Consider the following 27,970-nt stretch of genomic DNA (forward strand, 5'->3'; position numbering starts at 1 on the left):
CCTGGGACTTTGAGGACTGAAACCAGAAAAGTCCCAGTTAAGGCGGGAAGAGGGGGTCCCCCTGCTTGAGATCCCGGGGGTCAGGGGGAAGCAGCCCCGGTCTATTTTGGAGATGGGGCGGAGGAACTCTCACGTCCAGGGCTGTTCCTGTTCCCCCGCTCCTCCCCCAGGGCTGCTCAGCCCCTCCCACCGATTCGGGGTGGGGGCAGTGAGGACCCTGGCCCCGACCCTGAGTACAAGGCAGACCCTGTAATCGGAGCTTTGGATTCGCGTTGTGCGGCTTGTGGACAGTCACCGGAGGGAGGCCGGCACCTGCGGAGGACGTGCCTGGCAGCCACCCCGAGAACAGCCCGTCCTGGGGGGGCTGGGGGCGGGGCGAGCCAAGCGCGGGAACTCGGTGCGGGAGGAACATTCTCGCTGTGCGCGGGGCGCTGGGCCCCTGCCAAGGGCGCCAGGAAACCTCCCCCTGTGCGTGCGAGCGCGCAAGCACAGAACTGGGCCGATCCGCCGGTCGCTGGGGGCTGGCTGGTTAATCTGTAACTCTCCATACCCCTCGGGGCCTCCAGGCCCCATCTTACGGAGGAGAAGGTGAGGCTCAGAGGGGCAGTGGCCTCCCCAGGGGGCCTGCTAGGCCGGCCCAGGGCCTTGGTGAAGTGCGCCACTGGGTGATGTGCTTTGACTCCCCGGGCACACTGGGTGGGCTGGTGGGGCAGTGAGGGCCTTACCCTGGTGGGTGGGAGGTGGACAAGCTGAGATCCGCACGTGGGAAGGCCGACTTGGCTGAGCGGGAGCTTGGTCACCTCCCTGGTAGGATGAACCCCCGGGGTCAGCCATCCTGGGGAAGGGCCATACACCCACATGTGCCCGCCCCTGGCTCCAGGGCTTGCGGGGGTGTCAGGGGAAGTTAACCTTGGGACCCTTGACTTCTTTCCTCTCCCGCTTTTGTGCCTATCGGCCCCTCATAGCAGTCAGGTGGAGGGGCTCAGGGCTGGGCCAGAGGCACAAATCAGCTGCCATTGACCGCTGATTGCAGGCAGGTTGCTTAACCTTTCTGAGCCTCAGGCTCCTCCCTTGGCAAATGGGCATCAAAACGCCTCCGTCTTCAGGTTCTTGGAATGATTAAATGAGGCAAAGAGGCCAGCCTCAGTGCAGGGCAGGCTCAAGGCAGCTAGTGTGGTCACCAGTTGTCATGTCCTTCCAGACTCCTCAGACAGGGCAGTACCCTGGATAGCAATCGGAGAGCTTTGGGAAGGGCACAGACACAGACGCCCCTGCAGGGTCCCCAGAAGTACTGCTGGGGGTGGGCCCTGGCACACCCACTGCCCCAGTGGGTCCCCAGGAGAAGGGAGGTTTGGGGCAGCCAGAGAGGCCGCTGGTGCCGAAGTCAGCCACCAGGGGGCAGCAGGCGGCTGAGGATGGCGTTTCCCCGCCACCAGAGACCAGGTTCGGCCACTCATTCCGGCAAGCATGTTTCTCCTCCCTGGAAAAAGAGCCCACAGTATCCACCGACTGTGGGGTGTTGTGAGGACTAAACGCCCCCCCCCCCTTCACCGGGCCATAACCACTGGAAGCTGGAGCAAGTCCTTGAATCTTCCTGAACCTTCCTTTCCTCACCTAGAAAATGCCAACCGGGAGCTACCCGTGCCATATATGTGAGTCAGGGGAAGTCGTGTCTGAAACGGATGACTCTCACTTTTTAGTGACTGAAGGTGCAATGAAAGTTTATTTCTCACTCCCATGCTGGTCAGGTGGGTGTGCAGAAGGCGCCGCGGGTCTGGTGGTTCCGCTCCACGTGGGCTTTCAGGGCTCCTGTTGCTGCCGGCTCTGCTGTCCCCAGGGGCCCCCCTCCCCCGCCCCCGCCGGTGGGGAGGGGAGGAGGACCGCTTGGCTGGTTTTGATGGGCCCTGCCTGGAAGTGGTGTAGCGCACTCCTGCTCACGTCTGTGCCACCCCGTCGCAAGGGGGTTGGGCACGTGGGCTTTCTGTGTGCTTACAGGAAACGGCAAAGGTTGGGTGAGTTCGTAGCTTTTACTCTGCTGCTCCTAGGCTGGATGAGGTGAGAGTTACAGAGATGTACCTGCAGGATGCCAGCAGGGGGCCTGGTGCTTAGGACTCCCCCCACCCCACCCCACCCCGCTGCAAATAGGCTCCCCGTTCCTGCACATGCAGGATTTGAGGGGGTAGGGTAGCCACACCCCTCCCTGGTTCTGCTGTCTGCACAAACATTGTTCCTTCTAAATGTTTTTTTTCCTTTGGATACATTTTAAGTTACAAAAGCAGAGCCTGGTTGGTACCTAGACAGATATTTGCTTGTCCAGAGCCCCTTAGAGTGGAGGACTGGGCCTCTTCTCAGTGCTGGCCTCGGCTCCCAGCCCTCCCCACCGTCTGTCCCTGGCGCAGGGAGGGACCCAGCCTACTACTGGGACCAGCAGGTTCAGTAAGCCAGTGGGTACCATCCTGGATCAAATTCAAGGTCACAGACTCAGAAGGTCACCTCCCTGCTCTAATGAGGTGACTGAGCAAGGAGGTGTCCCCATGGCCCCTGGAGAAATATAACTAGGACACCAGGCAGCTGGGGGTGGCACTGGCAGCTGACCCAGCCTCTGTGTCTCCAAGCCTCCAGCTCTCCATTCCCTCCCCCGTAAAACAGGTGAGGCCCAGCAAGGGATCTACAGAAACCATCCTGTGCAGGGCTCGGCTGGCTGAGGGCTCCACAGCTGCCACGCTATGTGACCCAACATGTATGGGACGCCCACTTCCAGTCCTTGGAGACGGGACTCCAAGTCAGATGCTGTTGGGCTTCTCACTGTGGGGGCCCTGGGACCCATCTGCCTGAACTCAGCTGGCACTCACGGAGGTGTCTGGTGTGCACCCAAGGCAGTCGGGATGGCCCTCCCAACCCTGTCCTCGGACCAGACCGTGCACGTGCAGGGCAGGGTCGCAGGAGGCCTGGTGCAGGGTCAGCTCCCGTAAGTTATGAAGCGTGCACTAGGTCTCCTGCCCTTGGGGGGGCCAGGGCAGACAGGTGTTCATACCATGGGGCAGTCCTTGCCAGGGAGGAGAGTGCTGGCTCCCCTGGGTGCCCAGAGCAGGGCTGGGAGTGCGGTGGCTTCAGTCTTGTTGGAAGGGAGACAGCCTGGAGGCTGAGCCTGGGCCGGGGGTTGGCTCCTTCCCTGGCCTGCCCTCCCAGATGGCTGAAGTCAGGGCATCCTGACCTCTTGGGAAATCCTGGGGGCCATTGGATCCACGTTTGGTGGTCACTACCCACTGTGGCCCTGTGCATATGGCCTCTGGGGAGACTGGTGTGGCCGTGGCACTAGGGTGGGGCAAGGCCCTGCCTCCTAACTCCAGGCCAGGTGATATCAGCCCCACCCAAGGGGTCCACAGGGCCAGGGTAGCCTCTGTCATCTTCTTATTTTCCCGAAGATAGAAAGTTGTACTGGAATCCACCTGCCAGTGCAGGGGACACCGGTTCGAGCCCTGGTCCGGGAAGATCCCACACGCCGCAGAGCAACTAAGCCCGTGAGCCACAGCTGCTGAGCCTGCGCTCTAGAGCCCGCAAGCCACAGCTACTGAGCCTGCGTCCTACAACTACTGAAGTCCACGCACCTAGAGCCCGTGCTCTGCAACAAGAGAAGCCACCGCAACGAGAAGCCAGCGCGCCGCAACGAATAGCCCCCACTCGCCGCAACTAGAGAAAAGCCCACGCAGAAACGAAGACCCAATGCAGCCAAAAATAAATTAATTAATTAAAAAAAATTTGTACCAACTGTACTTGTGGAAAACTTGGAATAGAATGCACAAAAAAGAGTAAAGAAATATAACACGAATCATCAACTTTGGTCCTGCTGTCAAGAGCCAAGGGTGGCAACGTGCCCTGTCCCTTAGCTGGGCTGATGGCTTCTCCTGCTGGCCCTCATTCCAAACCTTGCCTCCACAAGCCTCCTCCAGGACACGTCTGCATGTTAGCAAGGAGTTCCGTCCCTGAAGGGACCTGGAACCCACCTGACCCTGCGGGGGAGGCAGGCAGGTTGGGTTGGGTCGGCCCCAGCTCACCTTTCTCACTGGGCTTGTGGGCTCACCCAGGACAGGGGCTGGGAGCTCAGGGCCCTGCTGGGCCCTCCAGCAGGAGCTTGGCTGTCCCCCTCCCCGCCTGAGCTGCTGGAGGCATTTCCTAGGCTCCCAGCCCTGGGACAGGCTGGGCCAAGGGGATAGCAGCAGAAAGTTACAGTCTCCTGTGGCCTGGCCCCGATGGGATGGCCACTGGGGAGAGCCAGGGGCCACACCAAGAAGCGGGGGAGCAGGGTCATAGGCCTTGCCGGGCAGGTCCTTCCCTTTCTGGGCTGGCTTCTTCTCTCCCTGGCACTGTAGTAGGGCCCACTGGCTCGCATGCCCTGTCATTCATTCTTAGGTGTGTACTTCCCAACCAACATGTTTCCTGGGCACAAGTGAGGGGGTGCTAGCCTTCCAGGATGGAGGCAGAGAGGCGCAGCTCCTATAAGCAGCTGGACCAGGGCTGCCTGGGCGCCCTTGCGGCTGCTCTCTGCTGCCCCCCTGCCCCCACCCCATCTGGCGGTTCCCTGTGTGTCAAGGGATAAGCCTGGCCCAGAGGATCAGCATACATAGTCAGGGTCCCAGGCTGGGCAGGGCCAGGCCCACCCTAGTGGAGAAGCCTCCAGTGCCCTGTCCAATAGCCAGCACAGCAGCCTCCAGCCAGCCAGCCAACCCCCAGCCTGGCCAAGCCTGAAGTGGCTGAGCACCCAGTCAGTGACGTAGCTCAGGATGTCACAGGGTGCATAGCTCAGGATGGGCATGGCCAGTTTCCCATCCACTGGGCAGGACGGACGGCCCCAAGAGCTAGAGTCTCCAGACCCTGGCTCCAGGCGACTGTGGGCCACCTCTCAAGGTGTCTGCCACTTCGCCCTTGGAGAAAGAGTGGAGCAGAGCCTCCCTCCCCCGGCCCCCCAAACCCCTCTCCCCGCTCACTCGTAGGCCTTAGGTCTAGCAGGTGTGTTAGGGCTCCAGGTGCGCGGAACCCTGCCAGGGACAGAAGCCTCGGGCGCAGCAGGCCGCGCGGGGGCAGCCGAAGACCCTATCTAGCTCCAGCCAGGGACGAGCTGGCCGCGGCGGGTTAAAGGCCCGTCAACTGGCGCGGGAGGCCCAAGGGCGAGCGCGGGCGGCGGGGCTGGGTGCCCCCGGGGGGCGAGTCGGGCCAGACCGAACGTCGGTCTTGCCGGGGGTCGTCAGCCGCCGCGCCCGGTAGGGCGCGCCAGCCGAGGTGGGGGGGGGCGCCCGCGCCACCGCCGCCGAGCAGCCCCCGCCTGCAGACAAAGGATCCGGCGGGGGGCGGGAGCGGGGGCGGGGGTGGGGGTGGGGGTGGGGGTGGGGGTGGGTGGGGGGGATGGGGCGAGGGGGCGGGGCGCCGCGGTGTCACGTTACCGCCCGCAGCGCCCTTTAACTCCGGCCCCGCCCCGCGCCCCGCCCCCTCCCCCGCCGCTGCGCGCGTCCCGCGCCCCGCCAATCGGCCCTCGCGCCCCGCCCCGCCCTCGGGTGGGTGTGTGCGCAGGGCCAATGGGCGGCGGGCGGGGGCCGGACCGCCGGAGGGGCGGGGGCAGCGCGGCGCCGGCCAATCGCCGCGGTGTTGTTGAAACTGAAAATACTACATTATGCTAATAGCAGCGGGGCCCGTGAGCGGGGGGGTGGGACCCTCGCGTATAAAGGGGCGCGCGAGGACTGGGCGTTCCACAGGCCAAGTGCTCTGCGCTCGGTGGGTGCCAGCCAGGCCAGGGCCAGCCGAGCGAGCGAGGACAGGCACCCGAGGGGGCGCGGCCGCCGGCCGGACGACACAGCGAGCGAGACTCAGGAGCAGTCCACGGCCCGACAGCCAGGTAGCTGCCGCGCCGCCCTCCCACCGCGTCCCTTTGCAAATGCAGACTCCGGCGCGCGGGGTCTCACTTGCGCCCGGCCTCCGCCCTCCTTTCCTCTCTTCCTCCTCCTCCTCCTCTCCTCTCCTCTCCCGTCGCCCGGCCCGCGCAGCCCCCGGAAAAGTCCGATGCGTATCTCCGCAGCGCGTCGGCAATGGAGCGCCTGGTCGCCCGCCGCACCTTTCCCCTGTTCGCGCGCACCAGCGCTTGCCGCAGCCTCTTCGGGCCCGTGGACCACGAGGAGCTCAGCCGCGAGCTGCAGATGCGCCTGGCCGAGCTGAGCGCCGAGGACCAGCGTCGCTGGGACTACAACTTCCAGCAGGACGTGCCACTGCGGGGCCCCGGGCGCCTGCAGTGGACCGAGGTGGACAGCGACTCCGTGCCCGCCTTCTACCGCGAGACGGTGCAGGTGGGGCGCTGTCGCCTGCTCCTGGCGCCTCGTCCCCGCCCGGACGGCGCGGGCGATAGCCCGCCCTCCGGGCCGCCGGCCGATGAGTCCCTCGACGGCCTCGGGGAGGCGCCGGCGTCGCCGTCCAGCGGCCCGTCCGTAGCGCCTGCCCCGGCCCCGGCCCCGGCGCCGCAGGAGAGCTCTGAGCCGGAGGCGGTCCCGCCGCCGCGCAGCCAGGAGCCCCTGGCCGAGCCGCCGCACTCAGGGATTTCGGGGCGCCCCGCGCCGGGCACTGCCGCCACTGCCACCAACACCAACGCCGCCGCCGCCACTGCCGCCGCCGCTGCCACCACTGCCGCCGCCGGAGGCGCCGCGATCAAGAAGCTGTCCGGGCCTCTCATCTCCGGTGAGTCCCGCGCGGCCCCGCCCCGGCCCGGCCCGGCCCGGCCCTGCTTTGTCCGGCCGGCCGGGCTCCCAGGCCCTCGGGGGCCTCTCTTGGTCCCCGCCTCCTCCGTGGCGTTAAAGGGCCCGCAGCGCGCGGGGCGAGGCAGCGCCCGCACCCCGTCCCCGCCCTGTTGTTGTGCTCCGGAGAGGTTCGCACGGGAGGGTTGGGAGGGCGCGCTCTGGCCCCCTCCGAGCGCGATCCTCGCCCCGGCCACTGGAGAACCTCCTCGGGCGCGGCCGGGCGCGGCGATCGCGGCGCGGAGGGGGTTAAGCGCGGCGGTAGCCCCGGGGGGCTTGGCCGCGGGACAAGGGGAAATGCTTACACAGCACATTGCGCGGCGACGTAAACAAAGCTGACCCGCCGCGGACCTCGGCGCGGGCGGGGACGGCGCCCCCCCACCGGCCGGCCAGCCGCCCGCGCCTCCTCCCGGCACCCTCTTGGGCTCCCCGGCCGGCCCCGCCCTGACCGGCCGCGCGCGCTGTCGCCCGCAGATTTCTTCGCCAAGCGCAAGAGACCCGCGCCCGAAGCCAAGGCGTCGAACGAGGTTCCCGCGGGATGCGCCGCGCCCGGCGCCGCTCCAGCCGTCGGCTCGGCTGAGCAAACCCCGCGCAAGCGGCTGCGATGAGAGGTGAGCGCGGCAGACGGGGTGGGCTGGGAGGGGCGCCCCGCGGGGTCCCGGTGGCCACTCTGTCGCCGCTCTCTCACCGCACTTCTCTCCCGCAGCCTCGCTCCCAACGAGCCCCGAGGGAGCCCGCTGGGCAGCGGACAGGAGAGGAGCGCTGGGCCTCGGCTGGGACCGTCCATGTAGCAGCAACCGGCGGCAGCTGCCACGGAGCAGCGTTCGGTTTTGTGTTTAAAGTTTGAAAACTGTGCAATGTATTAATAACGTCTTTTATATCTAAATGTATTCTGCACGAGGAGTACACTGGTCCCAAGGTGTAAAGCTTTAAGAGTCATTTATATAAAATGTTTAATCTCTGCTGAAACTCAGTGCAAAAAAATGAAAAAAGAAAAAAAAAAGGAAAAAAGGAAAAAAACATGTATATTTGTACAAAAAGTTTTTAAAGTTATACTAACTTATATTTTCTATTTATGTCGAGGCGTGGGCCGCTCTGCCACGCGCTAGCTCGGTTATTGGTTATGCCAAAGGCACCTCACTCGCATCTGGTTATCGACAAATGTAAATTTATTTTTTATAGCGGACTCTGGGGGGAGGGGGTCGCTCACAAGCTGTAGCTGCCGTACAAGCCCATCTAGCTTGCAGTCTCTTCGCGCTTTCGCTGTCTCTTTTTACTATTATGATTATTTTAAACTTGAAGACAAATCTGTTAAAAGAAAAAAAAAAAAAAAAAAAAAAAAAAAGGTTCCTGAGCCGTCTGCACCACTGCCCCGGCTCCTCGTCCGCCGGGTTCTAAATAAAGAGGCCGAATAATGCTGCAACTCAGCTCCGTGTGTGCTTGTACTGCCTCCAGCTTTCCCCTCTGGCACCCCCAAAAGTTAGGGAGTTAGAACCCAGGGGGCAGCCCTAAAGGGAGGGAGGGGGGCTTTCTCCTGGCAGGGCTGGCCCACGCCCACCTGCTCCAGGGCCCTAAATTAGGGATGAGCGGCCCCGCCCTCGCTATGCATTTATCACATCCACACATCCACACACACACAAACACAAACACATACACACACGTGCAGGGCTGTACGCGGACACCAAGGCTCACTGTTTCCCCGGCTCCAAGGAGACCACCCACACCCCCAGCTGCCCTGGGCCGAGCCCCAATGGGACTCAGGTGGGCACCTGCGGGAACTGGGCCGGTCGCAGGCCCGGAGAGGGCGAACCTGAGCCTGAAATTCTTCAGGCCCCGCCCAAGGTGGACCCCAACGGCTCCAAAGTCCTCCGCTTCGTGGGCCCCGGTGTCCTCCAGGGTGGGGCCGCAGGACCGCAGATGTGTTCTGGCCTCTTCTCGCCCACGGTGGGGGAGGGGCAGCCTGCAGGCCTGCGGGGAAGAAGGGGGAGGGGGAGGCCAAGAGGAAGGGCCCAGGGGCAGGTGGGGGTGGGGAGAGATGAGATGCGCCGCCGCTTCGGTGGAAAAACTCGAGGCCGGATCCACCCGGGCACCCACCAGCCTTCTAGTTTCCAAGTGCTCCCTTTTAGTCAAAAGGAGAGGTTTATTTTTTTTTTTATAGCTGACCTATAAACCTCTGAAAATTATGGCTTACAATGGAAAGGGTGACGGCTAGCAGTGTTTTTGCTGGTGCCTTGGGCCTGGGGAAGCGGAGCAGTGGTGGTGTATTTTTTTAAGTTAACCGTTTTGGGGCTGTTTGCGACACTGATGTCCCCCACGGATCAGGGTCAAAGGCTCGGCTGAAGCCTCGATTTTGGAGATGCGTTTGGACATGCGATTCACTTACCCTCCCCCGCAGCTGCCTTTCTGAAAGGGTGGGGAGGAGGGAAATGGGACCGGCCCCGAGGCCCAGCTGGGGCTGCACGCTGAGAAATACCTCCCCTGGGAAATGAGAGTAGGGGGCCCTGCCGCCTTCAGCTCAGCCTGAACACATCCTGGGAATTAGACCTGCCGAGATCTGACTTCAGGCTCTGCACCTCTCCTTTGGGGAGGGGGCCTCCCCCAGGCCTGCCTGTGTGACCAGGTGGGAGCTCAGCCTGGCTGAGCGGGAGGGAGGAGGGTGGCGCGAACCGGGAGTCCACAGGCAGCGAACCCTGCTGGAGTGACCATTCACACTGAGGACAGTCTGGCTGGGGGTGGGCACGTCCCCACCCCAAACTCAATGTGACCGGGCATCCTACCCGCCCCCCACCCCCTGCCCCCGCTCTGCTGCTTACACCCCTGGCCCCCAGCACGGACCAGGCGATGCAGCCCCCTGCTACCCAGCTTCCTGGTGTCACTCAGGGTGGCTTTCTCAAAAGCATCAGGGCCGTTAGGGACGGGAAGGGGACACTGACGTCGTTTCTGGGGCCAGTTTCTCCCCTAGGCAGGAGCTCGCAGCAGAGACCCAGAGGTTGCCCTCCATAGGGAAAAAGCACTGGATTTTGAGTTATAGTGTGACCTGGGCAACTTCTTACGGACCAGGCCGGTAAGACAAAATGTAGGGCAGCTAACCATGAGCCAATGATGGGATGATAAAGGGGCAGAGGCTGAGCAGGGACTGCCCCGGGCAGTGGTGGGCAGGGCGCCTTAGCTGGGTGTTTGAGGAAGCCATAGGATGGGATGTCACCCATAGAGTGTATTGGAGCCAGAGGGTCCTGATGAAGCTGGAGAGTAGGGCCGAGGGGGCCACTCGGGGGTCTCCCATGGCCCTGGCCTGGCCTGTTGGTGCGTGTTGGGCTGGCACATGGTTTAAACATTATTCATTGTAAGAGTGCCTTTTAGGATATGCCTGCAGGGCCTCTCCACTCCCTGGTCTCCCACTGCTCTCCTGGACCTTCCTGATTCTGATGGGCTGGCCTCAATTGCTGGACTTTGTCTGCAGGCAGTAGGGAGCCCTTGGGGAGATTGAAGCGGGGTGACAGAAGCTGAGGCAATTTAAGAAAGCATCCTAAGGCTGCTGGGAGGAGAACAAAGGAGGGGCCGGGTAGGGGCTACTGTGGCCAGCCACCCAAGCAGAGGTACCAGGTTGGCAAACATTCCCAGTGCCTCCAGCACACCGGACACTGCTCTAGGCACCAGAGACACAGCGATGCATGAAACAGACACAATTCCCTGCTAGCAGGAGCTGCCTCTATGGGGAGAGGTGACGTAACCCGGGGCCAGGGGGCTATTGTTTAAAGCAGGCCATGTCAAGGAGCCCCCCTCCCACCCCACAGCAAGTGCATCTGAGCTTGGCGGAGGTGAGGGGTGCAAGTCTTGAGGATTAACTGGGAGAAGATAGTTTCAGCAGAGGGAATAGCCAGTGCAAAGGCCCTGAGGTCTGGAGTGCTCACAGAATAGTGGACCAGAGGGGCCGGAGTGGGAGGTGGGGTGGGGGGAGCTGGGAGATATATTGGGAGGGAGGGCTGATGGGACTTGTTGATGGACTGGTCGGGGTGGGGCATGAGGGGGACTGGAAGGCGGGGAAGCGGGGGGAGACCTCTGAGGTTCCTGGTTCCATGTAAGTGTGAATGTGGGCCATTCTCAGAGCTGAGGAAGCCTTCCCAGAGAAGGGGAGAGCCGCTTCTTTTGGACATAAGTTGTAGTTCAGGCTACCCTGCCCTGATTTCTACTCTCAGCCAGGCCCTGTGGACACCAGGACAGTCCTGTCCATGAGGCATTAGCTTTCCATGTTACAGGTGAGGACAGCAAAGCCACTGGCCCAGGGTCACTCACTGGCCAAGTACCCAGTCAGGACACAGCCCACGCTGCTGGCCCAACGGCTCTAGCTGCCCTCCCCCGAGCACTGTTTCTTTTTTTTTTTTAAAGTTTTTATACATTATTTAAATATTAACGAAAGTCTATATTTTATATGAGTTCACTCTCCATGTTGGATATTGTATGGGTTTGGACAGATGTATAAGGACATGGATCCACCATTACAGGATCCTAAAGAGTATTTTCCTGCCCTAAAAATCCTCCGTGCTCTGCCTGTTCATCCTTCCTCCCAGCCCTGGCAACCACTGAACTTTTACTGTCTCCATAGTTTTGCCTTTTTCAGAATGTCATAGTGTTTGATTCCTACAATGTGGAGCATTTTCTCATTGGCTTCTTTTTTCACTTCACTTTTTTTTTTTTTTTTTTTTTTGTGGTACGTGGGCCTCTCACTGTTGTGGCCTCTCCTGTTGTGGAGCACAGGCTCCGGACGCGCAGGCTCAGTGGCCATGGCTCACGGGCCCAGCCACTCCGCGACATGTGGGATCCTCCCGGACCGGGGCACGAACCTGTGTCCCCTGCATCGGCAGGAGGACTCTCAACCACTGCGCCACCAGGGAAGACCTCACTTCGCTTTTAAAGTTTCCTCCAAATGAGCTTGATAGCTCATTTAAAAAATTTTCTCAGTAATATTCCATCGTCTGGATGGACCACAGTTTATTCATCTATTCACCTACTGAAGGACATCTTGGTTGCTTCCAAGTTTAGGCAATTGTGAATAAAGCTGTGCACATTTTTGGTGTGGAGCTAAGTTCTCAACTCCTTGGAGGAAATACCAAGGAGCACGGTTGCTGGATCATACGGTAAGAGTACACTGAATTTTGTGAGACACCGCCAAAGTCGCTTACCATTTTTGCATTCCCACCAGCAGTGAATGAGAGTTCCTGTCCAAGACACTGTTTTTCAAACTTTTCTCCTGGGTGGACCACACTGACCACGAGTTTTTAGGTGAATTCAAACAAACAGAAACCTAATTACAATTTAGACACAAAGACAAAGCATAATCAAAAATGAACGTTAGAGAATTCCTTGGTGGTCCAATGGTTAGGACTTGGCACTTTCACTGCTGGGGCCTGGGTTTAATCCCTGGTTCGGAAACTAAGATCCTGCAAGCCTTGCAGTGTGGCCAAAAAAATTAAAAATAAATAAATAAATAAATAAAAAAGAACCCTGATGACTGTGGCTTCCTTTCAGTACCTCTTTGGTTTGACCTGACTGGGACAGAGAGCCTGAGCCATTGGTCAGTTCCTCGTCCAGTTGGCTCTGCATGATGGTGGATTGCATTATTGTCCAAATATTTGCTGCCCTGCCCTGTGGGAGGATTCTACATCTCCTGCATGTTGATGTCAGGCTTGGCCACATGACTTGCTCTGGCCAATGAAATGTGACTCATGTGACATATGCCACGCCTGAACAGAAGCCCTTACAGACCTGGGTATGGGGCCACCTTTTTATCTTTCCACTGAGGGACCAGCAGGGTCCCAATGGGGCTGCCCCTTCCAGTGACTTGCAGGGGAACCCAGCCCCAGCCCACCAGGATGGGACTGTCACAGAGAGAAATCCTCTGTAGTTGGTGTAAGCCACTGAGATTTTTGTTACACAGCATACGGTAAAGTAAGCTGACAGAGACAGCTCCTTTGAAGATCCCAAGTCACTGTTTTAGGTTTCCAGGAATGACAGCAAGGACTGGGTGGTGATGTCAAGTTGCTCTGGATGCTTGGACACGTGTCTGGAAATTTTGGAGCCTCCTCTCTGAGCACTGCCTTCAGTGTCCTACAGTGCCAACTCAACCCTGTCACATGTAAGGGCGGGAGGCCAAATCTTTCAGCGTGGCAGGGTCCCGTGTCCTCGCTGGTTGCCTTCTGTTCTGTGGTAGAGTTTGTGTGTGCTTTAAAAAGTGTCCAGTAGGTGAGGCAGGGAGCATCTGGGCCGAGGAGCTGCAGGTGGGACGGAAGAGCTTGGGGGCAGGATGGTAGTCCCTCTCATGGCTAGCGCAACAGTGACCCAGCTTCTGACTGCATCCCTGACTGCAACATGCTGGCCGCATGTTCATCCCTGCCACGGGAATCCACCATCCTGAGCTTTCCTGAGGCAATAGGACGGATCACAAGCTTCCACACGAACGAGACTCCACACGCCCCTTCCGCCTCCCCTCCCCTGGCACTGCACTGATCCATCTGGATTGTCCGGGGCCCAGGCTCCGGAGGCAAGGCTTACGTTCCCAGGTCTCAGTGTGCTGAACCACTAAGGCATCGATTCCCACCGCGGGAGGCTGGCAGCTGCTGGCTCAGAGGAGTGTTTCTGCAGGTCTTGCTCTCAGCTGAAGAGAGTCGCCTCATCCCTGCCCATACATGCCCCACCTGCAAAGGCTGGTGGATTTGGGGGGCAAAGCCCTGGCCCCTTGCCTTGAACAGACAACTCTGAGGGACCATCCCGACTCCGGGGCCCCCGAGGGATTGGCTGAGACCTTTCTCAGATCTGCATCATAGCTCAGCTTCTCCTGGTCTTAACCCTGCTCTTTCACCCCACCAGCCAGGTGAGCCCAAGAGTGGTCCCCAGTGAAACTGCCTGCACACACACACACACACACATGCACACATATACACACACACAGAAACACACAGACATATACATGCACAGACACACAACACACACAGACACAGACACACACATGTCCAGTCACTCATCTAACTTTTTTATAGGATGAAGGAGGAAAATTGTCAAGGTTTGGGAACAGGTCACAGTCTCAGAGACTGAGCTGTGAGCCGACGGTTAGGCATACTTGAGTAGCCCCAATGTCTTATTCTGCAATTTAACATTGGTATTATGTAAGCCTTGAAGTGAGATTTTCAAGGCGAGTGGAGACACAGATTGTATTGCTGGCATATGTTCCTTAGACTAAGAAGGAGAAGTGGCCTCTGGTGGCCTGAGTGGCATCAGGAAGAAATGCTTCGAACTTAGCCATTGCCTGAGAGCCCTTGGGTATGGGGCCCCCTTAGGGGCCAACCTGCTTCTGTGTCGCATGGCTGTGTGTTCAGCATCCCCTTCAGCCCCGAAACTCGACCAGGGTTGGACTCCTCAGTGCCAGGGCCATGAAGGCAGAGGAGCACTGGCAACCAGCCCTTCTCTCCCACTGGCATGAGAACACCTGCTCCAGTGATCTTGTGCCAAGTAAGAGCCATCCCAGTGCTTTGTGGTTTAAAACAACGGTTTTGTTTATACCTAGGATGTTATGAGTCAGGGACTTGGGAAGCGCTGGCAGGTACTTTAGCTCTGCTTATGGGGCATCAGCTAGGGTGGTTCGGTCGGGGTTTGGGGGTTGCCTTCCAAGATGGCTCGGCTTACTCCCGTGCCTGGGAGAGTGGAGCTGGCCACCAACTGGGGCCTCAGTTCCTTTTCCTGTGGCTTCTCCTCAGGCCTGCTTGGGCTTCCTCACAGCATGGCAGTGCTCCCAGAGCCCTGGTGAAAGCAGCAATGTCTCTAACAGCCTGGCCTGGGGAGTTGAGTAGAATCACCTCTGCCCCATCTGACCAAGCAGACAAGTTTCCAAAGAGTTTGCAGCCGCCTTGGCCATGGCACCTTTCCTAGCAGTGCTCAGCGCTGGTGCTCAGTGTGTATCCAGTATATTCTGGGGGGTTTGCTTCAGGACTCACAAAACGATTGTTACCCAAATTAAAAACAAAACTGTTTTCCTTTAGCAGGGCTTTTTAGTCATAAACAGAAAAAAGGTCACGGAGCATTTCCTGTGTTTGAACTGACCAAATGGTGGGAGAGGCTTCTTACTGAGGCATCAGAGCTGGATCCAGGCGAGAAGCAGAGTCGGGGGCACCTGCCCATGACAGCACGGACCCCACCCCCCGACCCCCAAGGCCACTGAAACGGTGACATGATGACACTTGATAAGGGCATTTTGCTAGCAACCCTTTCTGCCTTCTTTTATCGTGTGTGTGTGTCTACTTTATAGAGATATGAAATACATAATAGATATGATATACATGTACGTCATACACACAACACATACATGCATATAATTTCTCTCTTTGTTTGTTAACTTTGTAGCTGGTGTTAAATTTTCTCAGCAATAGTATCACTTGTACCTCCTTTAAAAAAATTCTTTCCGGGGAACTTGGAACTTGTAAACATACACAAAGTTAACAGAAGATTACCGTGAGCTCTGCATGCTCACCAGCCAGAGTCAACAATCGTTAACATTTTTCGAAACTTGTCAGTTTGTTTCCCTCCCCCACCTCTTAATTTTTTGTTACTGCTGTTTGTTTTAAAGTGGATCCCAGACCCCGAATCCTCCCACGGGGTAAATCTGTCTTTGCCACTGGAACAGGCGTCGGTCTGGGAGTGCAGTGTGGACCCACGGGGCCGAGGCAGCTGTGGTCCCGGCCGCCATCAGGGCAGCGCCCAGCAGTTTGTCCCGGAAAGCATTCCTTTCCCTTGTTCTAGAAGATCGCTGCTGGCTTCCAGGGAAGGCCCTGGGCTTTGTTTGAAAACAGCACAAAAACCTTGCTGACCTTACGCCAGTGCCACACCAGAGACCCTGCAAAGGGGACCAGTCCGTGATGTCCTGGTTCCAGACAGCCATCGCTACCCAGAGGACCTCCCTTTGCAGCCTGTCCCACTGGGTGGACGGTCCCTGTCTGGACAGGACATCCCACGTTTGCCCTCGAGTCCTGGCTGGTTGATAGGCTGCTGCTTTACTGAGCCTCTTTTGAGTCATTTTTGGTGATTGAAATAGTAATAATCCTAATAAAATCATAGTAATAAAATGGAGCTGTCACACACGCAAACCTCCCTGGGAGGAGTCTAGCTGGGGTTTGAGACAAAGGCAAGGGTCTATCTCCTCTGCTTTCTTGTGCAAACCTCCCTCCGCCCTTGCCCTCCTGTGCTGGGAGATCCCTGTGTGGTCTGTTATACCCCGAAGGGGCAGGGACTGGGTCTCAGGTCCCAGGACCCAGTTCCCAGCCTGCGCTGAAGATACTTCCACTGGTTCTGATGGTGCTTGAAGCTCAGAGTCATGTGCCTGATCAGGAGAGAGAGAGAGAGAGAGAGCGAGGGAGGGAGGAAGGAAGGAAGGAAGGAAGGAAGGAAGGAAGGAAGGAAGGAAGGGAGGGAGAGAGGGAGGGAGGAGAGGGAGAGAGGGAGGGAGGGAGGAAGGGAAGAAAGAAGGAAGAAAGAGGGAGGGAAGAAAGACACACTGTTTGAATCCTGTCAAACGACTCCCCTTTGTTGATTCTAGTTTTGTTTTTCTTTTTGGTGGCTCATTTCAGGGGCTTCGGTTTTCAGTTTTCGGATTTCAGTTTTCCGTTTCACTTGTGCCGCTTTGGGGGTGCACAGAGCCAGGCTTAGGGAGCCCACCAACCCCTCTGCTCTGCTGGGCTCCTGCACCTCCCGCGGCCTCCGTCCGGAGGACATAGACTCCCTCTGCCCTGGGTGCTGGAGGCCCCCAGCTCCCTGTGTCCCTCACAGCCCCTACCCAGCTCACGCCACCAAGGGGGAGAATGAACAAAACCAGCCTGCCCAAAGAATAACAGCAGAAAAATGCAGAGCACAGGCCCCAGGGAAGCAGATCGTCGGGTTTCCACGGGGAGACTTGGAAAGGAGGAGCCTTCCTCGGAAACTCAGCTGAGGCTGGACGGGGCTGCCGCCTTGGCAGCCGGGGGAAGAAGGTGGGGAAGGTGGAACGAAGAGTGGCATCTGGGCGGGGCACCGAGGGGGAGACACAGCCACGCAGCCTGGCTGGTAGAAGTCACTCGAGGTCAGAAATGCCCAAGCAGGAAATGAGATGCAGCTTGTAAAGGACATCAAAGGAAATGGAAAAACATTCTTCTAATATGTCAGGGAGAAAAGAGGGAGTGGGGAAAATGCTGGCCCTTTATTAGGGGAGGGGAGGGGGGGAGGTGAGATGGAGTTAGATAATTAAAATCAAGATAATGAAAATCAAAAGAGCTGGAGAACTGGGGGTGGGGGTGAGCATCTTCCTGCAGCCAGGAGACCCAAGGAGCAGGCTCAAGGCCCTGCTGATGCACCCCTCTGCCTGGCACCCCCAGACCAGTGTTTAGAGGCCTGGCCATCTCAGCTGGCTCCTGCAGGTCTGGGGAGCCGCGTCCCTCGGGGTGCAAACAGCAGGCCACCAGCACAGGGCTGGCATTGCCAAAGACCTGGCTGCTGAAAGCACTCCTTTTCCTGGAAGAAAACCCCAGCTGAACCTGTGTGCCAACACTTGAATGCCTAGACCATTGCGGAGCCCAAGTCCAGCCCCCTCCATGGAGAGAGAGGCAGGGTGTCCATCCAACCGAGGATCTGCTGCCACAGAGGGGAGGGCAGGCCCCACACCCTGCCTACAGCCAGGGGCCACATCCTCCCTCGACTCAGGTCAAGGCCCATCTCCAGTGCCCACCTGAGGCTGGCTGTTTGGAGCAGGGCCCTGTTCCCTGACTCTGCAGTCTGCGCCCCAAGATGAGCCTGCCCTGCTGCATCTGGGGGCACCCAAGGAGGCATTATAGCCCCTGTAGCAGCACCACTTCCTGGTGGTCAAGATGGCCCAACCTGGCCATCACTTCCGCCCTCCAAGGAGGGAGATTTTAAAATGTTTAAAGCCTGGGGAAAGACACAGCTGTCAAATACATGGAGGAATTAGTGGTCAACCCCCCACCCTGGCCCACAGGCCTTATCAGTGTGGGCACTGGAAAACACCTGTCCCATCTCCCCCTACCCCCTCTGCCCCCGGGGTGACCACGGAGGTGACCATGGCTGCAGGCTGATTTTCTTTATTATAAGGTTATAGGGGAAGTTGATGCCAGACGCACAGGTAAGTGTCCAGGAGTTGAAAGCTGTGCACTCCTGAGAGCGTGGCCCTTCCAGCTGGAGGACTCAGTCCAGTCTCTGAAAGGGGAAGGCTCCCAGAAGACCGGGAGGGCTGGGTGTGGCTGGGACAGACAGGGTGCTTACTGGCCCCCTCTTTTAGGGGCTGGCCGGTCCCTAACTGGGCTGGGCCTTAGTTTAGCGAGATGGGATGGAGCCTGGCATGCCTGGAGGTCAGGGGCGGGGTTGTTTATCCCAGGCCCCGGGGGAGGGGGGAGGGGGGAGGGGGAGGGGAGGGGGAGGGGACGGGTGTTGGGAGCGGTGGGGATCCTGGTCCTCCGGTGTTGGGGAGCTTTCCCGGGCTCCCAACACTATAAACAGCAGCAACAGTAACAACTGGGGTTCAAAAGTTCAAGAATTTGGTTCAAAGGCAGCCCGAGTGAGTACCCTAAGCCCGGCGGGTGCGTGGGTGCGTGGGCGCCCGGCAGGAGGGACCGTACTGGCTACCCGAGGGGACAGCGGCCCTGGGCGCAGGCCTCCCCAGAGGGGAGCCCGCGGCGGTGCCCCGCGACCGCGTGCGCGGCGTTGGCGGGCGGGAGGCTCCCTCTCGGGGCCGTGGCCGCGCTGGGCTCGCCGGTCCGCGGGGAGGGGCGGGAAGGCAGCTGGACGCGGCGGCGATTTATGGGCCTTTCAGGCGAGCAGGTGCCTCTTCGGGCCGCCCATTGTCTCGCCGGCCTCACAATGGGGCTGCTGCAGCCGCAGTGCCGGCCCCCGCCGCGGCCCGCGGCCTGCACGGGCGCGAGGGCCCCGGGGCGGCGCGGGCCGTCCGTCCGTCGTGCTTTGGTCGTCAGTGCGTCCGTCCGCGCGTCCTCCGCGCTCCAGGCGGCGGGGAGCCGGCCCGGCGCTCCCGGCGTCTGTCCCGGCGCACGACCCGCGCGCCCGGCCCGAGGGCACCCCGCGCCCTGACGTGCGCCCTCGGCCGTGGCGCCCGCTCCTCACGCGCCGTCGGGCACCCGGCTCCGCCCGGCTGGCACGGCCCGCGCCGCCGCGTCCCGGGCGCACACACAGGGGCCCATTCTTCCCGGCTCCGCGCAACCATATGGCAAATCCGCGTCGACACAGCAGCCCCCGCTCATTCAGGCGCAGAATGTCCCGCAACGGGGAACAATCACAACTCTGTTCGCGTCTATTATGGATGCGAACGGGCGAGAAAAAAAATCATTTAACTCCAAGAGATAGCCAGCTAATTACCAACCATATGTGAGCCCGGATTCAAAGCGATGCCGAGGAGTTCATTCTGAATCGGGGCGACTTTATTAGGTATAGAAGACAGATGTCCCGACAGCACACGCATCACAGAAAATCGTGTCGGGGAGTTCTTGAAATGTCCGGGAGAGCTCTTTAAATATTAAAGACCCAGCCCTGCTGATGGGCTGGGCTGGGGTCCTCTGGGAGACCCGGCCCGGGAGCAGGACTTAGCAACAGAGACTGTGGCAGACGCTGGCCCTGCTGTCCAAGGGAGGGGTGCCCTCTCCTCCTCCCCCTCCCCGCGGTGCTCAGACGCCTTCCTCTTAGGTGCTCTGGGCCCCCACCCCCGACCCCGGGGAAGGTGTGGAGGGAACCCTGTGGGCATTGATGGCCCAGGGGATGTCTCTGCTGGGGCACCGAGTCCCCCGACTGCCCCCAGGGAAGGAGCGGGAAGGAAGGTAGGGTTGGGGGAGGGGGTGTCTGATTCCACTGGCCCAGCCAGAGCTGAGGTGGGCTGTGCACACAGTAGGTCTTCCAGTGGAATTTATAGTGAATGAGTGAATGAACGAATGAGCCAGTGGCAGCCAACCCAACTAAGAAAATCCCTTGTGGGGTAGGTGAGAGTAGGGGACAATAAGGAAGGAAAACACTCCTGATTTCTTCACCAAGAAAATAGCCTCTGGCCATGCGCCCCATTCTTTGAGGAAGGAAAAAGAGAAAGCTCGTTAGACAGAGAGAAAAAAATCTTTCTCTGTTTTCCATGCAATGTAATTACGTTCCAGCTTTTTCTCCTTGTTATTCTTTTAAGCCAAATGTCTGAATAAAAGGATTATTCCCCCGCCCCCACCCCCAGGGCTGTGGGCGCCTCTGCTGGCTAGATTAACTGCTGCCCGTGGCTTCCGCATCTTCTATGAAAATAAGTGAGGTCAGCTGCCATTCGATTGTCACAGCATATATATTTGAAAATTTAAATATTTGAATCAAAGGAAAAAGGAGGATTTGCATTCTGCCCAATGCGACAAGCGCGTTCCGTGAACACTGCACAAGGGAAACGTTTCAATCGGAATGAATTGTCTCCTCGGAGGAGGATTCTGTATAAAGGCAGTCAGTGCTTTCTCTTTTGTTTCTTCTGCTTTTGTTTTGTGTTGTGTTTTTCTTTCCTCTTACCCGCTCCATCCAGGAGGGTGTTTTCTGAAACCTGGTGACTGACTTTGGTTTCAAGGACATAAAGAAACATGGAAAAACTCCCAAGAAATGCTCACATCAGAGGCCTCTCTGGCACAAAAGCAAAATTTAATTGAACATGTGCGGGTGGAAAAATAGATACTGGGGACTCCCAATGCCACCAGAATGGGCTAATCAGCTGACTCCAGCTGGACTGGATGAGGCTGTTCATGAAGGCACGGTGGGCAGGAGGGAGGCCCAGCAGCTCCCTCAGCCCCAGCCTGGGCTTGGCCCTCCAGGCGGGCCCTGATTCTCCAGGGCACCAAACCTCCCCAGCCACCCAAGTCAGCCAGATCCAAATGCGCACACTCCCCAATTAGCATTAGGGGCACACAGCTGTGGGCTTTGCTCGTGGCTTTTTAATCTTGGCCTTGGAAAAATGGCATTCTGGGGGACTCCCCACTTTCACAATGAGTCCCTGGGTGTCAGGACACTGCTTCTAAAGGAAGCTGGCTGGGAGGGAGCTTGATGCACTGAATTAGAAAAGGTCTCAAAACCTGGCATGGGTGGGGGTTTCTGTTGGTCTGGAGGTCTGTGCCATGGCATCTCTGTCCACCCTGGCTGCATGGGTCTGGACAGGTGTCTTCCCCTCTGTCGAGTTGGGGAGGGGCAGATGCTGGGGGTATTAGTCTCCTAGGGCCTTCTGTGACAAAGTCCCACAGACATTCATTGTCTCCAGTCGTGGAGGCTGGAAGTCCAAGATCAAGGTGTCGGTAGGGTTGGTTTCTCTGAGGCCTCTCTCCTTGGTGTGTAGACGGCTGTCTTCCCCCTGTGTCCTCACATGGCCTTCCCTCTGTGTGGGTCTGTATCCTGATCTCCTCTTCTTATAAGGACACCAGTCATATGGGATTAGGGCCCCACCCTAGTGACCTCATTTGAACTTAATCACCTCTTTCAAAGCCCCCTCTCCAAATAAGGTTGCATCCTGAGATACTAGGGGTTAGGACTCGACACAGCACAACTCAGCCCATAATACTGAGCTTCCAGTTTGGGCCTCTTGCCCTGGGGTCTGGGACGAGCAATGGTGAGCTGCCCTGTTCAGGCCTCCAGCAGGCTGGGCCATTGTGAGGGTGGGCGCTGGGCTGTGGCGCCTGCTCCTGAGGCTGGGGGATGGGCTTGGTGACTGAGGTTCATGACTAATGCAGGCTCTAGGGCCTCACACACCTTTCAGAGAAGTCCCGAGGGGCATCTGGAGACCCCCATCCTTCCAGGCCCAACCCCCCTCCCTTCTGGACTGAATATTCGGAGTCCAGAAAGGGAGCCCATCTCATGCCCAGCTCCTTTAGAACCCGGCCCTGGTCCAGAGGTGCAGGGAGAATGGGCCAGTAGGGCCACCTCGAGGGCCTGAGTCCCCTGCCTGGGCCTCTGGGTGGCCACTCTGCCAGGCCCCTTGCCCCGTGGAATCAGTGCTTCTTGTTTCTGTCTCTTGTGCCTGACTCTGGTTTTCCTTTCCTTTTTTCTCCTATCACAGTGCTGCTTTTTCTCTCTTTCCCAATGTCCCCCCTCCCCCCAATTCCTAAATCCAAATAAAAGCCCAGTAGGGGCTGAAATGTGAGATATACTCCACCTTCTGCAGGATGACCTGGGGCCGGATCCCGACATCCATTCTCGCTCCCCACCCCCACCCCCAATCCGTTCCGCCCTGTTGCTGTGTGACCCGTGCAGGTTTTTTGACCTCTCTGAGCTTTGGCAGGCCTGTTTCATGGCAAGCAAAATGCTGACCTGTCTCGTGGGCAGAGTGAGAAGGAGCTAATGAAAATGGTAGAAAAACACTCCAGGCATTTAAAAAATGTCACGTAATTGCAAAATGATAATGATAACAACAATATACTTTGGAATTTTGCTGGAACTGAGAGTGGGCCCAAGTGGAATTTGGCACGGAGGGGGCCTGCCCTGGCCTCTGTCCAAGGGGGTTTAGTTACTGAGGCGTCCCCAGGAATCCATTCTAAGGCGGCCCTTCTTGTAAGGAGGTCCTGCCATGGACCCCTGCTCCCCCACCGGCCCAGGGCCAGCTCGTGGATTTGCTGCCACAGGGCTTAAGTCACATGGTTGGCAAACCAATGGTGCTTTTTTTTGGTTTTAATTCTCAAAATGAAAATAGCCTTATATTTCCCCCAACTGTAGAAGTATTATACACTCACGGTAAAAAAAAATGCAAACAATACAGAAATGTATCAAAAAGAAAGTAAAATTCCCCGAGATACATCCTCCCACCCGAAGAACACCAGAGATGGTAGTTTGGGGCTCTACGCAATTTCGGGACCCACATTACTTTTTAGGTTCAAAGTGCATATTTTAGTACATATTTTAAAGCATTAAATACATATACACACACATATACACATATATTGTCTTAATTTCAAAATATTTAACCATGATGAGAGGTTTAAGACCCATAATATGAGTGTGGTAAACAAAATGACAGACACACGGTTTGGAAGAAAGATTTCAGTACAAGCAGCAGCTGGTGACTGTAGCAAAACTGGAAGATGGCTTGCATCTTAGTAAATGTGTTAGCAAAAGGCCAGACTCTCCCCAGGTTACAGGTTTGGGGGGACGTCATTACTGAAAAGTGGTAACGTGAACAGGAGGAAAGCACAGACGCTCTAAAGAGACCGCTCACCCGTGCAGATGCGGTCACCGGACCTGAGGTCCAGGGTGGCCGGTGAGGCCCGGGCAAGGCTGCCGTCCCAGGACACCTTGCAGGGTGGAGGAGTGCTCCACTGACAAGCCTCCAGCACCATTCCCAGGGGGAAGATGGAAGTCTTTGGTGAACGACGTGATTGCAGGGGGTCAGGACCAAGCCCCGTTTGTCTCAAATGGGTGTACAGATCTCGCTGGAACTGTTTCCTGGAAAGAAATGAAAGGGGAGGCCTGAGGGGGGCACCTGTTATTTCCACATTGATAGGAAATGGTTTCCATCCCGTGACCATGGAGACTTCCATGGTACATCCTGGCTGGGCATTTCTCATGAGCCACCCCCTGCCCACAGCCTGTCACCGTGTTGGCACAGATCCTGGGCTGGCAGGTTGGGCATCAGGGGTCGGCTGAGCCCTCTGGCCCAGGCCTGACTGTCAGCGGGAGCCCCCGTGATGTCCCCCACTGAGTCCACTGAGCCAGGTTCCGTGCCGGGTGCTGGGCACCCACAGGTGAAGGTGACCGAGGGCTCCCCTGAGGACTGGGTGAAGGAGGTGCCTGGGGACTGTCCTGGAAGCCCGGAGGGATCTGGGAGCAGGTGAAGGTGAGGGTGGCCGGCAGGGAGGACCTCCAGGCAGAGGGATCAGCGACCAGGAGCCGTCACTGGGCTAGTGGCCGCTGGACCAGTTCACCACGCCAGCTGACTTCGGACCTGGCTGATGGATCATCCAATATTGTGGCACGACAGCCCTTTGCCTGGGCAGACTACAAAAATACAACAGAAAGTCTGAGGAACACACAGATCCCTTTCCTTTCTAACGGTCGCTGTGGCCTGAGTTACATGTCAGGAGTATTTGCTGGCCCATAAAATGGTCCTCTCCCTGTTTCATAGCTGGTGATGGAGCAAGTCCATCACCCAGCAAAGCATAGGGTTTGTAAGTTCGTGGTTAAAATACTACAAGGACACGGGGCGGGGGGCGGGGGGGGGGAAGGGGAGGGTGGGATGAATTGGGAGATTGGGTTTGACATATACACACTACCAAGTATAAAACAGATAGCTAGTGGGAACCAGTGGTATAGCATGGGGAGCTCAGCTGTGTGCTCTGTGATGACCTAGATGGGTGGGATGGGAGGGGAGGGAGGTCCAAGAGGGAGGGGATATAGGTGTACATATAGATGATTCACTCTGTTGTACAGCAGAAACTAACACAGCATTGCAAAGCAATTATACTCCAATAAAAAAAAGTGCTACCGTGCCGCGGAGCGGCTGGGCCCGTGGGCCATGGCCGCTGAGCCTGCGCGTCCGGAGCCTGTGCTCCGCAACGGGAGAGGCCACAACAGTGAGAGGCCCGCGTACCGCAAAAAAAAAAAAAAAAAAAAAAAAAAAAAAAAAGTGCCACAAGGTCACAAAGGACCTTCCCCAACATTTTCTCACTCATTCATGCCTCCTGTCCATTCTCCCAAGCTCCCCCAGCTCCAGTCCGGCTGCACCCCCTCCCTGCCTACCCCTGCACCGCTGTGCGGTCTAGTCTGAGCCCCCTCTGCGCAGAGCTGTGGGTGCGGGGAGCCGGGGACCTGAGGGATCTTCCTCCCCTCATGGGGCGGAGGCCTGTGAGGGCAGCTCGGCTCCTGCTGGGGCTGGAGATAGAGCGCGCAGGAAGCTGGCTGACCCCCAGAGGTTGAGCCCCCCGTGGCCTGCCCCATTTCTCGGTCCAGCCCGGCCTGGGCATCTGTTTCTGGCTGGAAACTGGAGGGGGGAGGGGCGTCTGTCCGCATTCCGGTTGCTTGAGTCCCCGGAACCGTGGCTCCAGTTAGAAGAGGCCCCACTTCTGCCAGGACTTACCTGGCCGCCCCGAATGCCGTCCTGGGGCGGGGCCCTGGCGTCGGGGTGCGAGGGCCCGGGCTGGGCAGGGGTCCCCTGGCCACCCCCCGCTTCCAGCCCGGCCGCCCCTTCCCCGCCCCCACGCCGCGCGTCTGTTTGGAGAAGAAAGCGGGCCAATTTGTTTTCATTCAGAGTCACTTAAGATCCCATTTTGGAGAAATGAAAAGAGAAAAGCGCGCTTCCCGCGCCCGGCCCGCTGGGTGCCCGCTCGTGCCCGGCGGCGCGCTGGTGGGGGGACGGCCCCCTTCCACTTCCCTCCTCGCCCCCTCCCCGCCGGCCCCTCCCCCGACCCTGCCGGCTCCGGGTCCGAGGGCGGCGGCCCGCAGGCCGGGCAGCGGCCAGGCCACGCTCATCTGCATGAAGCGCACACTCGCGGCCCATCTGCAAAGGCGCAATTAAACGCGGGGGGCGGGGGGCGCCCGAAATTAGCATTTCCGCGGCCATCTGGCGCGAGGAGCGGGCGCGGCCGGACAAAGGGCGCCGGGCGAGGGGAGAGGCGAGTGTGCCGCGGCATTGACCTGCAAATGAGGCTTTGTCAGCGCATTAAAGCTGGCCGGACCCCCGACCCCGGACCCCCGCCCCCGCCTGCCCGGCCCGCGGCCCCTCGCGGCCCAGGCCCGGGCCTGGCACTCGGAGGCCTGGGGCCGGCCTGGCTCTCGCACGGCGAGTGCAGGAGGCAGGCCGGGGAGATTCTGAGCCCCCTGCCCAGGCCTGGTTCTGTGGCTGCAGTGTCCAGCAGAGCCCCTGGGCCTGGGCCCCCAGCCTCTGCCCCCGTGGTGGCACCTCTGGGCCTTTGATTGCCCTGCCTACCTCGTGGGCAGGACTTTCTGGAGATGTGGGTGTCCTGCCTAGAATCCCAAGTGGTGGGTGGAGAGTGCATAGATGGGTGGGGGCCGGGTGGGGGAAATATTACCTCGGGGAGCTACTAAAAACTGACCAGCTGATCACCTGGACAATGCCCCACCCGCTACCCCAGTGGTGTTTAATGCCCTAAACCTTTGAAAACGGTGACTTCGAAGTGTTTTCACTTAGGGCTTTAGAAGTCAGAAAGTCTCTGCAATGGGCACATAGCTTTCCAGCTTGGTGACCGGGGCTCAATGACAAGCATTCTCCCCTTCCTTGCTCAGGACCAAGCCATCAGAGAATCTGAAGCGTGGGAAGGGGTGCCATCAGAGGAACTGCATGACTTCTCGGGGGGTACAGCTGCGGCTGCAGGGAGGGCCCGGAGTCCTGGAAGCAAGAGGCAGGACGGGGAACCCTGGAGAAAGAGTCCCTGGTCACTGGCAACAGCATTGCTCAGGCTCTGGACACCCCCAAAGGACAGTGTGTGGCTGTCTCTGGGCCTTAGTTTCCCCAGGAGCACCAGTGGGTGTCTTGTTGATCCCGTTCAGGGTGGCGCCCGCCTGTGGTCGCTGGATCTCCTTCCCCTTCAGCACCAGCTCCCAGCGTATCTGAAGGGGTTGTGGGCTGAGGGCGATGAAGATTCCCGGAGGAGGGGCGTAGAGGGAAGGGAGAGGGACCATTGCCCATCCCTGGGTCAGCTGGCTGGGGCTGAGGTCTGGGATTCTGTACAGGGTGTATGGGGCGGGGGGACGCTGGAGATGCAGGTAGGTGCTGGGTCCTAAGGCCGTGAATGCTAGACTGAGTCATGATTTGTGGGAGTCTTCAAATACTTCCCCTTAGCAGGAGCCAGAATTCTAAAATCTTCCCAGAAATATATACCTCGGGGCTCAGGTGAAGTCCTCTTTAGCTGCTGCTTCTGGGGGCCCAATATTATCAGAGAGAGAAAGCTGCAAGTTGAGTAGTCAATAACACTCTAGTGATAGTTAGTTTCCCAACTAATTTTCTTGGAAATTGGGGGTCCAGGGACTGGTGTTTAACACCAAGTCTCTTGGACAGGCGTGCTCAGACTGGGAGGGAGTCTGGTGTTGGATGGCAGGTGTGGGAGCCTTGGCTATCGGCCACCCGGAGGGGCAGGGCTGTGATGTAGCTGAGTGACCCTCAGCCTCATGTGTGGGTCATGCTTGTGAGGTGGGGCAAAGGTTTCTGGCCTGGGAGCTGTGGTGTTGTTTCTCCACCTGGGCCTTGCGTTTTTGCTGCGTGAATGGGGCAGAGTAGTACTCGGAATGGGGGTGAGCTGGGGTGGAACCCCAGGGGGCTTCCGAGGGACTGCAATACAGCTGGTCCGTGGGGACGGGGCGCTGGAGGCAGGTACAGCCGGAGAGCAGGTAGAGGGGGTGCCCCCTTCTCTCCTAAGTGGTTCTTGGTGGGCATCTCCCATTCTCCAGGGTCAGGTCCAAGCCATCAGCGAACAGTGGGGCCCGGCACCCAGTGCTGTGAACGACCACAGCTCCCTGCTCTCATCCCCAGGAGTTCACAGGTCCAGCCCGAGCTGGCTTCCCACAGGTCGGCATTTCCTAGACAAATGCCCATGGGTTCTCCGTGCCATGCGTCCCCTCCATAACCCACGGATGGGGCACTGTCCTGCCTGTAGGGGAGGCAGCTGCAGAGGACACAGTCAGGGTCTGCGGTGGGTGCCAATTGCTGTGAGGGGCGCGCCTGTGCCACGTTTGGCTGGCCCTTCAGGAAGTGTTCAGGGAGGAAGGGCCCCTCGGCCTGGGCTTTGTCGAGTGAGTAGGAGTTTGCTAAGTGGAGATGGGGAGGAAGGGCCAGTGTGATGGGTGACGGCGGTGGTGGCAGCCACGCCAGGGGTGGTGACTGGGGGGAGCTGGGGTGGCTGCTGCTGGCTGGGGGGGAGGGTGGTGGTTGGGCGGCTGGGTCTGGAGACCAGGGCTTCCTCCTTTGGGTTTCCAGGCGGTGCTTCTCGAGCTGGGTCCAAGCCTATATTCATGCCTCCCGGCTACAGGACGCTCTTTTTAGTGTGACCAGCCGGGCAGAAGAGCTGAGTGACAGGCAACTCGTGGCCCAGCCTTTGGAGAGCAGGACTGCCTCTGAGCCCTGAGGCCTCTGAGCCCCGAGTCCCGGCTGGGGCTTGATGCTCAAGAAGAAGGATGGGGCAGCCTGGGAAGAGCCCTTGAACCTGGGTCCTGGCTGTGGAAGC

General features: G+C 58.8%; 1 protein-coding gene across 1 annotated transcript; it reads left to right on the forward strand.

Annotated features, from left to right (window-relative positions):
• The first annotated feature begins 5,705 nt into the window (after positions 1–5,705).
• Positions 5,706–8,289, forward strand: CDKN1C (cyclin dependent kinase inhibitor 1C). The gene is made up of 4 exons (XM_081239371.1): positions 5,706–5,887; positions 6,068–6,717; positions 7,248–7,384; positions 7,480–8,289. Exons 2-3 carry the CDS (start codon positions 6,078–6,080, stop codon positions 7,379–7,381), a joined length of 774 nt encoding a protein of 257 aa, XP_081095497.1. The 5' UTR covers positions 5,706–5,887; positions 6,068–6,077; the 3' UTR covers positions 7,382–7,384; positions 7,480–8,289.
• Positions 8,290–27,970: the final 19,681 nt, after the last annotated feature.

This window comes from Mesoplodon bidens (genome assembly GCF_964165515.1).
Source record: "Mesoplodon bidens genome assembly, chromosome: 7".
Taxonomy (NCBI): Eukaryota; Metazoa; Chordata; class Mammalia; order Artiodactyla; family Ziphiidae; genus Mesoplodon; species Mesoplodon bidens.